The 13,030-nt window shown below is 53.0% G+C and overlaps 2 protein-coding genes across 5 annotated transcripts in view; both read left to right on the top strand.

Annotated features, from left to right (window-relative positions):
• Positions 1-12,186, top strand: part of LOC122383953 (haloacid dehalogenase-like hydrolase domain-containing protein 2) — a 78,472-nt gene extending 66,286 nt beyond the window's left edge. Inside the window, exons 3-7 of one of the 4 annotated variants that reach the window (XM_043370852.1) lie at positions 3,771-3,845; positions 9,631-9,727; positions 9,894-10,187; positions 10,776-10,992; positions 11,332-12,186. In XM_043370852.1, coding sequence (XP_043226787.1) covers positions 9,633-9,727; positions 9,894-10,187; positions 10,776-10,992; positions 11,332-11,559 — 834 coding nt within the window. In that variant the 5' untranslated portion in view covers positions 3,771-3,845; positions 9,631-9,632 and the 3' untranslated portion in view covers positions 11,560-12,186. Of the gene's footprint in view, positions 1-2,864; positions 3,846-9,229; positions 9,297-9,630; positions 9,728-9,893; positions 10,188-10,775; positions 10,993-11,331 lie in introns of those variants that run through there. The other 3 variants (XM_043370851.1, XM_043370853.1, XM_043370850.1) reach the window with 3 other exon arrangements.
• Positions 3,919-9,627, top strand: LOC122383952 (uncharacterized protein K02A2.6-like). Its single transcript, XM_043370849.1, has 2 exons — positions 3,919-9,221; positions 9,509-9,627. The coding sequence occupies exon 1, from the start codon at positions 5,824-5,826 to the stop codon at positions 9,010-9,012; it is 3,189 nt and encodes a 1,062-aa protein (XP_043226784.1). The 5' UTR covers positions 3,919-5,823; the 3' UTR covers positions 9,013-9,221; positions 9,509-9,627.
• Positions 12,187-13,030: the final 844 nt, after the last annotated feature.

Here is a 13,030-nt window from a genome sequence, read left to right as displayed (position 1 = left end):
CGTTCGCGGGGTAGGTATAGCCAATATGTGGACGCTGTCCGCCCCCCCCCCCTCGCTGCCAGCAAGCCCAAAGACAGCTCTTAGAGTTGAACAGCTAATGAACGTTACTGAAACGTGGGATGTGCAACATCGTAGCCGCCAACGATCAGCAAGACGCGCGTTGGACGGGTATTGATGGCCGTGGCGATAGCCCAGCTACGGTATCATAAGTCGTCCGAAAGCCGGGTTTTCGACCCATGCACAGAAAAGAATATGACACCTTTTTTGTTTCTTAGGACACGGCAAAAAGTTACCATGGGGGGGGGTAAAATAGCCCTTAATTATGGTGTCTTGATATCATATTCTGGAGTCTTGACAGCAATATCGCGTTTCAAAGTGGATTCGGGTAACACAAAATACAAGTGTCATTCAATTTTAGTTTTCAAGCTCTTTGCACCATCAGGCATGGACACATGAAGCGTCATAAGACTTTCTTCAATGCCATGGCACAAACACACGGCTCCCCTCACTTTGAGCTTCACTTCAGCGAACTCAGTACCTACCTACTTTTGCCACCCGGGCTGGCTCTTTTGCCGAAAAACCACACACGTGATTGTAGATTATGGTGCCATGATACGTTCCAGTTTGGGTTGAGATGGGCGGCCAGGTGATACGCGAAGCTGTCTCCTATAATCAGCAGCATTTTGCTGGATCCAGATATGGGTATCCCCGGCGGTTCCCCGTCCGTTTGTCCCTGGACCCCGCGCGGCAGGCGACCCGGCCTGCCCCGCGGCACTGCGTGAGCAGCGCGCCAGAAAGGTATGCTGTGTGCCGCCGGGCAGCGAACAGCACCGAACAGAGAGCTATCGCCCTTGGCAATGCATTCGTCTGTGTGTCCGGATAAGGAGATATGGTTGATATGATATGAAACGAGGATATGATTGGTATTTTCACAGCGTTTCGAAGCTACCGTGTATTGTTTGCAATTGTTGTTCACATCTCACCCTCCCGGTGACTAATCCCTTCTGAAGTGCATATCAAGTTGGTATGGTGACATTCTTTTCTGGAGAACCTACTAGGCCCACATGCTTGCTCTTTGCTCACAGATGTTGCTCTTTGTCAGCTGACTCAGCGGTATATTATCACCATCCATGTAACGAACTGGTCTGTACTGGATCTCCAAGCACACTGCCGGCCCCCGGCCCAGACCGGCCCGCGGCCGGCCTTACAGTGCCCCAGGGCAGACGCGGCGGCAGTACGTTCACATAAGCGCTGACGTCACGGGCAAGCGGTGACCTCAGCGAGGCAGAGCAATACACCACAATCCAGTACAAAGGTGTGAATCCTGACTGGTTTGTTTCGATGCCATTTCTTATCATTTTCCTGGATTGCCGTTTTGGTTTCTTGCCGATATTGCAGTGGGCACCCGTTTTCTGTGACGTTTTTCACGTTATTATGCACTTTTGTGTCATTTTTCTTTTGAATTGGCTGGTGAACTGCTTTTTTTTAAATTGGCTGGTGAACTGCATTTACCTATGAATGTATTGGCCTTTGTTAGTGGACGTTTGCTCTTATTGCTATCGTTTTGGATCGAACATCGAATCGAACATTGGATCGAACATCGAATCATTAAATGTATGCGTTCACCAGTTTCTCAGACGTTCTCTGTCGTTTTCACTTTTCTGTGACGAAGGCTCAATGAGTGCAACGGCTTGCATTGCACAAATTGAACAGCATCATCGTTTTCCAGCCGACCTGGTTGTGTTTCTCATGCCGCTTTTTATCATTTGCACTTCCGATACCAACGGCTGTCATTTGCACTTGCCTTTTCCAACCGAATCTGCATTATTCTTGTGCGTTTTTGATTGCCAGATATGGTGGATATGGAGAAGGGAGATCCGTTGCAGCTGAGGACCATAACACCACCGCACGCGATAGTGTCAACGGCTTGGTCCTTGCGAGAAAAAAAAACTGAATACCCTTTGATAGTTAGTCTGGACTATGGTCTGAGTTTGGGTTCTTGGATGCACGCGACCGGAGACCCGTTCCGGCTGGGTCTCGAGTTATTCTCCGCGCGCAAGGATGTGTCCCATGGTTACGGGCAGTCGGTAGAGTGAGGCGACAATCAGTTGGAGGTTCTTCTCGAGTTTAGTATTGGCCACTGGTTCCACTGGGACCCCAGTGTTCAAGTCCCGGCTCCGCAGCAGAGGCGATCTCGGGTTGCACCATTGTCCGGCGGCGGCCGGCGCCGGCGGCCCGCAGCCACCCGACAGGCACCGACGCCCTCGCCGACGATGGCGATGACGTCACGCTGGGCGGCTTCCTCAGCACGGCAGACGTTGACGGCCGAGGCGAGGGTCAGATTGGGGGTGGCGCACAGTTTTTTCATGACACCTGGGTCGCGGAGGCCAACCACGATGCGGTCGCGGGTGAGGCTATCCCGGCACTGAGCGCAAAAGTTGCACGTAGCCGACAGCTCGCGTAAAGCCACGAAAAAGCCCTCGAAGCTTTCGCCTTCCAGCTGACACCGCAGGTTAAAGTTCCGCCTTTCGACCACCTCATTGACCTGTCCCAGAAAGAACACACGAAGTATTCAACACTGTTTGGGCCGTCCGTTCGTGCTCTGGTAGGTCGAGGTTTCGCACGATACGAAGCGTATCGTCACCGAGACAGGACCGCAGCCTCGCCATCTGGAAAGCCTCGGGAGCAGTATCGAGGCCCGTCAGCATGACGAAATCGTCCCATCGCTGCTTCCACGCCAGCCATGCATCAACCCCGCGGTCCACGCCGACCTCCAGCCTACCCGGAGGCGAGGGGCGGTCAGCGCACCCGGCCCGCGGCGGAGCGAGCCGCGGCGGTGGCAGCGCGGCCGGGCCGGGGGGGGGGGGGCGGGGCGGCGGCTGCGGCAGCGGTTGCGGTCTGCTGCTGTATGTGCTCCAGCTGCTCTCGAAGTGAGATGTTCTCTTCCGCCAGAGCCGCTATCTCATCCGCTGATAATCCTGTCGGCTGCGCCATGTTCGAGTCCCGGCTCCGCAGTAGAGGCGATCTCGGTGTCCGTCTTGTATTAACACACGCACACGGTACACAGAGCACACCTCTCGTAAGCGCGGTCAGCGCGAGACTAGCCGGTCGCCGAGGGCCAGCCGGGGCCGGGGTACTGCGAGGTTGCCCGAAGGTCACGCTCGCTGATTGGTCGGCGAGATAGAGGTGCAAACCCCCACACCCAGCTGAGTCTCAGGGCACGGTGAAACAGCTAGTATTAGCGCTACATGGCTCTGCTGAAGTGATAGTTTTTGGTGGCGACGGCGACTCCCCCGTTGTTACCCGTGGCCGTAGCCACTGCCGACGGGAGCGGAGCGTAGCCACTACACGGCTGGGCGAGTATCCCGAGTAGCATGACCAGGCTATTTGGCGTGCTGGGTCGTAGACAGGTGTCTGAGAGTTGGAGGACCTCGTAGTCTTTCCTCACTGCTGATTTCGTCGGTCAGTTCGAGCTGCTTCAGATAATGTGTGTGTTGCACTGATAAGCAAACCGGGTCCCTCCTTATGGCAGTTGAGGCACTTGGGGTTAATAGATGGGCCATCATGCGCACAGTTCGTTCAGGCACACGCCACACAGTGTCAACATTTCACGATGGTCCTCTAAAAAACACGTTTTACTCGAAGACACTCTACTCATGCCTTATCATTAGGTACAACCTGGATCACTTCAAAAATTGACTTGCTGAGCCTGGTCCTAGGCACGCACATTGCACTTGTAGTTCTGTCGTGTGGTTTACTGCCTGTTTCAGGAACCTACTGAGCCTGCATCTCACCAGTCACCGTGGGAAGTCGTATACCGGAGCGCCTTTTCGCCCTCGATCGAGGTGAGCGTAGGCTGTTGGCTTAATCTCTACTGCGGTTGCGGATGTAAAGTGTTTTATGGAGAGGAGAGTCTGATGATGGAAATTGTCATGTAGTGACTTGCAGTGTTTACCCTTGCAGTGTTTACCCTTGCAGTGTTTTAGCGTGCTCGCAAAGGCAGTGTTTTAGTACGCAGACATGCTTGTGCAGAATGCGCCGCGCCAGGTTGGCAAGCAGTTGTGAAATACAGACTCACGTAGCAGATCGGGGATTGTGATGGTCCTGCAGGGATTACGATAGAACATGGCGACAAGGATGAAAATGAAATTGGTTACAGGAATATAGAGGGAGACATGAAGGAAAGGATGTGCGAATGGCGACAGATATATGGATAGCCAAGGAGAGGTGCTGCAGGTGATTTGGATATTTTGAGGCGAATGTGGCGCATTTTGAATTGAGCAACCAGTTATATTTTCTTTGTTACTGAAAAACAAGAACATATTTGAAGATTTTCGTATCACTTTCAATTGAAAAAGGAACATGGAAGGCCTATCTGTACCAGGTGTGAGGCAGTACCAGCAAGGAGATGATTTTGACAGGTGGGTAAAGTCTGTGGAAAGATACATGCTGGCAATGAATATCAAGTCTACAGAAAGAAAATGTGCTTTGCTTTTGCATCTAGTAGGAGAAGATATAGCAGACACATACGAAACACTGCCAGATATGGAAGGTGGAGATGAATTCATGAAATGTAAGGCTAAACTGTCCAGCTATCTTTCACCAACTCGGAATGTCATTGCCGAGAGGATGGCTTTTCAGAAAATTACCATGGATGAGGGAGAAGAATTTGAGGCTTACCTGACCAGGCTAAAAAAGCAAATGAGGAAATGTGGGTATGCAGCACATGAGGAAGACAGGGAGCTGCGTGACAGATGTGTGGCAGGCGCGACAAGAGACCTGCAACATAAGTTCCTCCAGAAGGCAGCAGAAAAGGGAGATGCTTTGACACTGGAAGATGTGAGAAACATGGCAAAGGTCCACAAAGCAGTGCGTGATCTAGGATTGCAGTTTTCAGGTGAGGAAAAGAAGAGGAAGGAGGAAGTGGTGGATGAGAAAAGGCACCAGGAAGAGGTGGATGTCATTCAGTACAAGAAAGAAAGAAGAGGAATGATGAATGAAGGAAGAGGAACCATGGGAGAAGGAAGAGGGAATATGGGTGATGAAAGAGGAGCCATGTGTGCTGGAAAATCAGAAAAGAGATGTTTTAAATGTGGAAAGGAAGGACACCTACAGAAGTGGTGTAGAGACCAGGGAAAGACAGAAAGGAGTGAAGGTGCCAGAAGGTATGGGAGACCGGAAGGTTACAGAAATGACGTAAGGAAATGCTTCAACTGTGGAGGATATGGACATATTGAGAGATTTTGCAGGTCAGCTCCAGGTCGTGGTAGCAGACAGACGGAGGACACAAGAACATGTCATGCGTGCGGAGCGAAAGGACACTTGCAGCGATGGTGTCCCAGGAGAACTGCAGGACAAGTGATCCCAGAAGTGTTGATGGCGCTGGAGGAGGCAGAAGATGCAGAAGAAGAGAAAGAAGTGTTGATGGCGCTGCATGAGGCAGAAGATACAGAAGAAGAGACAGAAGTGACAGATGAAAGCCAGCAGGAAGATCTGGGTAGAGACGGGACAACTGATGATGTCATGAACGATGAAGAAAACGGATGTGAAGCTGCAAATGAAGACGGATGGGAAGCCGATGTTGTGAAGTGGGAAGACGGAGAATGAGAATGTGGCTGGAGCACACGAACGAAGCAAGAAGATAGAGACACTGACGAGAAGATAAGTGAAGAAGTCACGGAAAGTGAAGAAGTTACGGAAAGTAAAGAAGTCACGGAAAGTGAAGAAGTCACGGAAAACGAAGACAAGGAAAGTGGCAAAAGAAGACAAGAGGAAGTGTTCGCGGTACAAGAGAAGTTGAAGGACAAACCCCCGACGGTGAAGATGGGAGTGAATGGACGTCAAATAGAGCTGCTCATTGACACGGGGTCGCCGGTGTCAATCATCGACAGCCGTGAAGCCGAGAAAGTACCAGGACTGAAGGTTCAGAAGACGGATCTTAAACTGAGATCCTTCACAGGTCAGGAACTCAAGGTATGCGGAGAAGCAACTGTGACCGTGAGATATGACGGACAGGAGAAGGAGGCGAGGATCATAGTGTGCGATCAGCCAGGACGGATGCCGCTATTGGGGCGAGAGTGGCTGAGGGTGATAAAGCTGAATTGGAAGGAAGTGTGGATGGTCCAAAGACAGGTGAAGAAGCGAACGTTGCAGGAAGTCCTGACTGACAACAAGGAAGTGTTTGATGCCGGACTGGGCCAGATGACAGTCGAGGCCCACCTCACTCTGCAGCCGAACGCAGTACCAAAGAGCGTTCCAGCAAGACCGATTCCGTACGCGCTGCTACCAAAGGTGAATGGTGAATTGGACCGATGGGTAAGCGAAGGGATCGCCGAGAAGGTAGAGCCGTCGGACAAAACATCAGGGTGGGGAACACCGCTCGTACCGGTGCCGAAACCGTCCGGAGAAGTGAGGCTATGTGCTAGCTACGACATCACCGTAAATCCCCAGTTAGTCGTGAAACAACATCCTCTGCCAAGAGCTGAAGACGTGTTTGCAGGCGTCAACGGACAGTTCTTTTGCAAACTAGATCTGAAAAACGCGTACCAGCAGATGAAACTGGACAAAGAGTCCCAGGACATGACGACAGTCAGTACTCATCGAGGACTATACCGGATGCTGAGATTGCCATTCGGTATCGCCAGCTGTGGCGCACTCTTCCAAGATGCGATGGAAAGGATCCTTGGTGATGTAGAGGGATGCAAAGTGTACCTCGATGACGTTCTGGTGTATGGAAAGGATGAACAAGAACTGCTTCAAAGACTGGATGATGTGCTCAAGAAGCTGAAGGAAAATGGACTACGACTCTCAAAAGAAAAGTGCCAGTTCCTGAAGAAGGAAGTGATGTATTTGGGATGGAGGATCAGCGGACGAGGTATTAGTCCAAGAGACAAGGGAGTGGAAGCAATAGTGGAAGCGCCAGAGCCGCGAGATGTCAGTCAACTGAGATCACTGTTGGGATCAATCAACTACTTCGCAAAACTGCTTCCAGACCTCTCAACCGTACTGGAACCATTGTATGCACTGACGAAGAAGGGCGCGACATGGAGATGGACGAAGGAGTGCCGTGAAGCGGTCAACACTGTGAAGAAGATGCTGTCAGGACCCCGAGTGCTAATGACGTACGATCCGGACCTACCAGTCAAGTTGATAACGGATGCCAGTAGCGTAGGAGTCGGTGCGGCGCTACTCCACGTTCTACCAGACGGAACAGAGAGGCCCATAGGATACGCGTCGAGATCACTTACCGTGACTGAGCGAAAATATGCTCAAGTAGAAAAGGAGGCAGCTGCTGTATCATATGGTGTGAGTAGATTTCACCATTTTCTGTATGGAAAAAGGTTCACTCTAGTGACGGATAACAGAGCTCTCTCGAGGATTCTAGGACCTACGAAGGGACTGCCAAGTCTTGCTGCGGCTAGATTGCAACGCTACGCATTACAGCTAGCAACCTACTCATACAGCGTGGAACTACGGAAGTCAGAAGACATGCATATTGCGGACTGCTTGTCCAGGCTGGCTTTACCGTGCTCCGCCGAGGAGATGAAGGAGATCAACGAAGATGGTGTCGTCGGATGCTACATCATGTTCATGGACGGCACATCGCAGCTGATATCAGTGGAGAAGATAGCGAGAGAAACGAAACGAGATCCAGTGTTGGGCAGAGTCCTGAACTTCGTGAGACATGGCTGGCCAGAAGAAACCGAAGACGAGCTGCGAGCTTACAAACAGCGGCAGAACGAGTTGTCAACCGACTTCGACTGCGTTCTGTGGGGAGGAAGGACGGTGATACCGACGAAGCTGAGAGCAGCAGTACTGCAAGAACTCCATCAGAGTCATCTCGGAGCAGCGAAGATGAAGAGTCTCGCAAGAAGATACGTATGGTGGCCCGGACTGGATTCGGAACTCGAAGGAACAGCGCGTGACTGCATAGCATGTGCAGAGAAGAAAACATCACCACCACGGACAGCGCTCCACCCGTGGGAACCAGCGACTAAGGCATGGGAAAGAATACATGTGGACTACGCCGGACCAATCCAGGGAACCTACCTTCTAGTGGTCTACGATAGTTATTCAAGATGGATCGAGGTGGTACCAGTCAAGGAAACTACAGCGTCAAGAACGGTGCACGAGCTGAGGGACATGTGCGCACGTTTTGGAGTACCCGCGCAGATCGTAAGCGATAACGGACCGCAGTTCGTTGCCAAAGAGTTTGCGGACTTTGTAGAGAAGAACGGGATCAAACACCTCAGAACCGCTCCTTACCACCAGAGCAGTAACGGTGCTGCAGAAAGAGCGGTACAGACGGCGAAGAACGCTCTGAGAGCATCGGGACGCGACGGAGGAACGCTGGACAGCAGATTGCAGCGGTTTCTTCTAGCGTACAGGGTTGCTCCTCATTCTGCGACGGGAAGATCTCCTGCAGAATTGATGCTGGGGTGGCAGCCAAAGACAAGACTGGACCATCTGCAACCAGACCTCCTGCGAAGAGTGAAAGACGCGCAACAGAACGACGTAAACCGGAGACCAGGAGTACATCGCACTCTTCAGGTGGGAGACGGAGTGTGGGCAAGAAGCTACACGGGACGAGACAAGTGGAGACTGGGAAAAATTAATGCCGCAACTGGACCAAGGTCGTTCGAGGTTGATATGGGAGACGGCGTAACATGGTCACGCCATGCCGACCAACTGTGGCCAGCGGAGAGAAAAGCAACCGAGACCAGCCAACAACCAATGATGCCTGCACGAGGGGCTCCCGCGTCGACGCCCGAGCGCGAGCAGCCATCGCGCGAGAAGTCGTCGTGCGAGCAGCCATCGACGCCCGAGCCCGGACAGCCGTCGGCGCGCGAGTGCGAGCAGCCGCCGACACAGGAGCGCGAGCAGCCGCCGACACAGGAGCGTGGGCGATCACCGACGCCCGGTCACGAACCCTCGGCCTATGCGCGCGATAGACCAGTGGCACTCAGACGGGGGAAACGCAGTATAATACCCCCGAAACGTTACGCCGAGTGACACGATACGCGCGATGCACCTGTAAAGAGGGGGGAGTGTCATGTAGTGACTTGCAGTGTTTACCCTTGCAGTGTTTACCCTTGCAGTGTTTTAGCGTGCTCGCAAAGGCAGTGTTTTAGTACGCAGACATGCTTGTGCAGAATGCGCCGCGCCAGGTTGGCAAGCAGTTGTGAAATACAGACTCACGTAGCAGATCGGGGATTGTGATGGTCCTGCAGGGATTACGATAGAACAGAAATGATTGTCATCTTTGTTCCTAATCGCCTTTATTGTCATTTTTGAAGGTCGGTAAAACGTCTAGCCCGCGCTCTGTCGAACTGGTTCATCTGAGGCGCTTCAGGATCGGAGGTGTTGTCGGATGTTGCTGTGGTCACTGGTCAGGCACTTACGAAAAGTTGATTAGATAATATTCTGCCAAGTGGTCCTCAACAGCGAAATAACCTAGACGGGATATTTCGCTGTTTTCGATTATTTCACAAGGGCGCACACATCACAGAACTGTGGTGAACTAATGAGTGAACTAATTAGTTGACTCCAGCTAATCGCTGGCGGTGTCCAGTGGTTTCTGTGCTGCCGTACTGATGAAGACCATCTCGCACTGGTGTTCTGTGCCCGCAGCCATGATGAGGCAGATTAAGGCGGTGCTGATAGATCTCAGCGGCACACTGCATATCGACAACACCAAGATCCCGGGCGCCGTCGAGGCTCTCGAAAAGTAAGTAAGCAGTCAATCGCCAACTGCTGACTTTATTGACTTTGTAGTTTCAAATTGCAAAAGTACTAGCCGATCGTCTCTCAGCGAATCCTTGTCTTGCTCCACCACTACAGAGCTCCCTCCCCCGCTATTCGCTAACTGATCCCCCGCCGCTGTCGGTCGGCAGGCTGCGCACGTGCGGCGTGCCGCTGCGGTTCGTCACCAACACCACCAAGGAGTCGCTGTCGGTGCTGCACGGTCTGCTAACGGCGCTCGGCTTCCGTCTGGAGCGCCGGGAGGTGTTCAGCTCGCTGGCGGCCGCCCGCCGGCTGGTGGAGCGACGCCAGCTGCGACCGCTGCTGCTGCTCCAGCCCGAGGCACTGGAGGACTTTGACGGTGTGAACACGGAGAAGCCGGACTCGGTGCTGGTCGGCCTGGCACCGGATAAATTCAACTACGAAACGCTTACCGAGGCATTCCGGTGAGTGGTGGGATGGAGGACGCTTGGGCAAGGCTGATGGGAGGCTGGAACTGGGAGAGAGAGAGAGATGCTGCGTTTGTTAGGGGGTCCGAGACCCGCGGAGACCATCCGGGCCCTGTCCGGCTCACTATCTGGCCGTATTGTGGTTTACCGACCCAGCTGAGCCTTCGTGCCCACTATACTTCCAACCATCCCACGGTTGGTTTGCCGTCCACCCGTCCTGCTGCCGCCCCGATTGACCGGAGGGCTGTTCACGGGCCCGTGTGCGGTCGGACCGTACACAGCCTCCAAGCTCCGCCCACTGCGTCCCTACGTCAGCCTTCCGTCACCGCACACAGCGACCGCTGTGGCCGGTCGGGACTGGCCACAGCGGACCGTCCACCGCACGCAGCCGTGACGTCAGAACCGCCTACCCATCCCCTACCCCCCCCCCCCCCCCCCCCCCCCGCCTGCTGCACACACCGCACACACCGCACTCAGCAGTTTGCGGTGCCCGTGAACACCCCTCCGCCTTCCGCCCGTCCCGTCGCCGCCCCTCCGTCTGACCCGTCGTCCGCCCTGTCTGACCCGCGGTCCCTGTCTCCTCAGACTGGTGCTGGACGGCGCAGCGCTGATTGCCGTCCACAAGGCCCGCTACTACCGCCGCCCGGACGGTCTGGCGCTCGGGCCCGGACCGTTCGTGGCCGCCCTGGAGTACGCCACCGGACGCCGCGCCGAGGCCGTCGGCAAACCGGAGCGCGAGTTCTTCCACTCGGCGCTGGCCGAGCTCGGCTGTCGGCCGGAGGAGGCCGTCATGATTGGAGATGTGAGGAATTAGACGGTGGGGAGGGGATGTAGGGAGGTCAGTTTGGCTGACGGCCCGAGGAGCAGGTCATGATCGGATATATAAGGAATTGGGAGGCGGTCGGGGGAAAATGGGGTGGTCAGTCAGCGACACAGTCGCATTATAGGCTATGTTTTTCTTCACTTGCTCCACTCGATTTTCAGACTAGCCATAATCCCCACACTTTTGTTAAGTTATTGTTTGTCCCCAGTTATGCTTAAGCTAATGATAGCAGATGGGGTAAGTGTTTCACGCCCCTGCACCATATCGGTGGCTCCTTTTTGCCCACACCTGACCAATGTTGTCCCGTCTGTCGGCCAGGACGTGCAGCAGGACGTTGGCGGCGCGCAGGAGGCCGGTCTGGCCGGACTCCTGGTCCGCACCGGGAAGTACCGGCCGGGAGACGAGGCCACCATTTCTCCTCCGCCGTGGCACGTGGCCGACGCCTTCCCGGAGGCAGTGGAGCACGTGCTGCGGCAGTTGGAGCTGCAGCGGAGTGGGTCCGCGGAACAGGCGGCCGGAGAGCCGGTGCCGACCAGTGAGGGGTAGAGGCGGAGAGGGACGTGTAGTGGATTTGTTGGTGTGTGGTGAAGGGAGGATATTACCACTGCGGCCTGTGGTTAACGATATCAGGTTTGTATTATGCTGGTAATGTGGGATAAATGATGGCGGTGATATGGATCGTGTTATTGATGTAAGGGGTATTCATTTACAGCAAAACCTCCACTGTCGCGACAAGGCTGGTGGCCTCAAAATAATGTTGGGTGGCTCCTTCTCTCGCGACAGGGTTATCGTTAGCAATTCGCAGCTTTTGACGAATACTTGCTGCTACTGCTATGTGCTGTTTGCCGATTTGTTAGAAAATCAGGACGCTAATGAAATTCTTTTTTGTCATTGGTCGGGACGGATGCTATCGCGACTGCATGGATCTGGAGTTTCGCCGTATATCGTCTCATTGTTCGCATATCTCATTATTTTGTGAACAATATTGAATTGTTGTGAAAGAGGCCGAAACGAAACCTGTCGCGAACCGACTGGTTTCTCTTGTTACACTCTAATAATTTCGGAATGCAGTTGTAAGGATTGCAATTCAGTTATCCACCACGCTTTGTTAGACTGTATCCGGCATGGCAACGCTTTGCCCTGATGTGCGCAATACAGATGCAAAGGATGCAACGCTACCTTTTTTTGCGTCGAAATCCAAAACGAAACGAAACTGGATATTGTCACCTTCGTTTTAAATATATCCGTTAGTTGGCAATTTCACCTCTGCCCGTCTCTGGGTACGATTGATGCATGATGACGATATGTGGGGGGTATTTGAGACATGTATGCCGGTTGCGAGGAAAATGCCAGGTAAAACACTATCAAAAGGCTAGCAAACATCACATTGCTTCGACAATCAGCTTTTTAATTGAGCCATGTGCGGCGAGTACCTTCATCGCAGCGGGAGTGAGGTCAGGCACATTTCTTGGTCAAGCCCGGTTTCTTGGCTCCCCCATTCATCCTCTATGTTTATGCCTACATCTGTAATTGATTCCTCAATAGAGACCTCATAAAGACATAGAGGCACCGATTGCGATAAATAAATCGCCCAGCGTGACGAGGTGCGCCGTACCGCCGTACATACCTTAGCCGCGCAGTCGGACTGAATGTCTATAAACATTTAACAAAGCTGACACGGAATACGGATTCGCAAAATGCCTGGCTGCGGGAAACGGGCGATCGTGAGAGAAACATGATCGATGAGTGTTTGTTTTATTCAGATAGAGCGTAACATTTTTGGACAGTTAGCGAAACAGCTTGAAAACGGGATTGATACTGATACTATCCGCGTCCAAATCTGCCGATGGGCGATGACTACCTAGTTACCCACTCAGTTTCATCATCTACTGCCTTTGGTGTTTAGGTACTATCCCGATACTTTTCTATCATATTAATGCAGTATCATTAATTTAAGCATAATTTTTTGAACAATGAAGAACAAAACGACCATCAACAGACAACACAGAAGTATCAG

The sequence above is a fragment of the Amphibalanus amphitrite genome, unplaced genomic scaffold (genome assembly GCF_019059575.1).
Source record: "Amphibalanus amphitrite isolate SeventyFive unplaced genomic scaffold, NRLGWU_Aamphi_draft 000177F_arrow, whole genome shotgun sequence".
In the NCBI taxonomy this organism is placed as follows: domain Eukaryota; kingdom Metazoa; phylum Arthropoda; class Thecostraca; order Balanomorpha; family Balanidae; genus Amphibalanus; species Amphibalanus amphitrite.
Note: the sequence above shows the minus strand (reverse complement) of the source record. Positions and strands in the feature narration are given on the sequence as shown.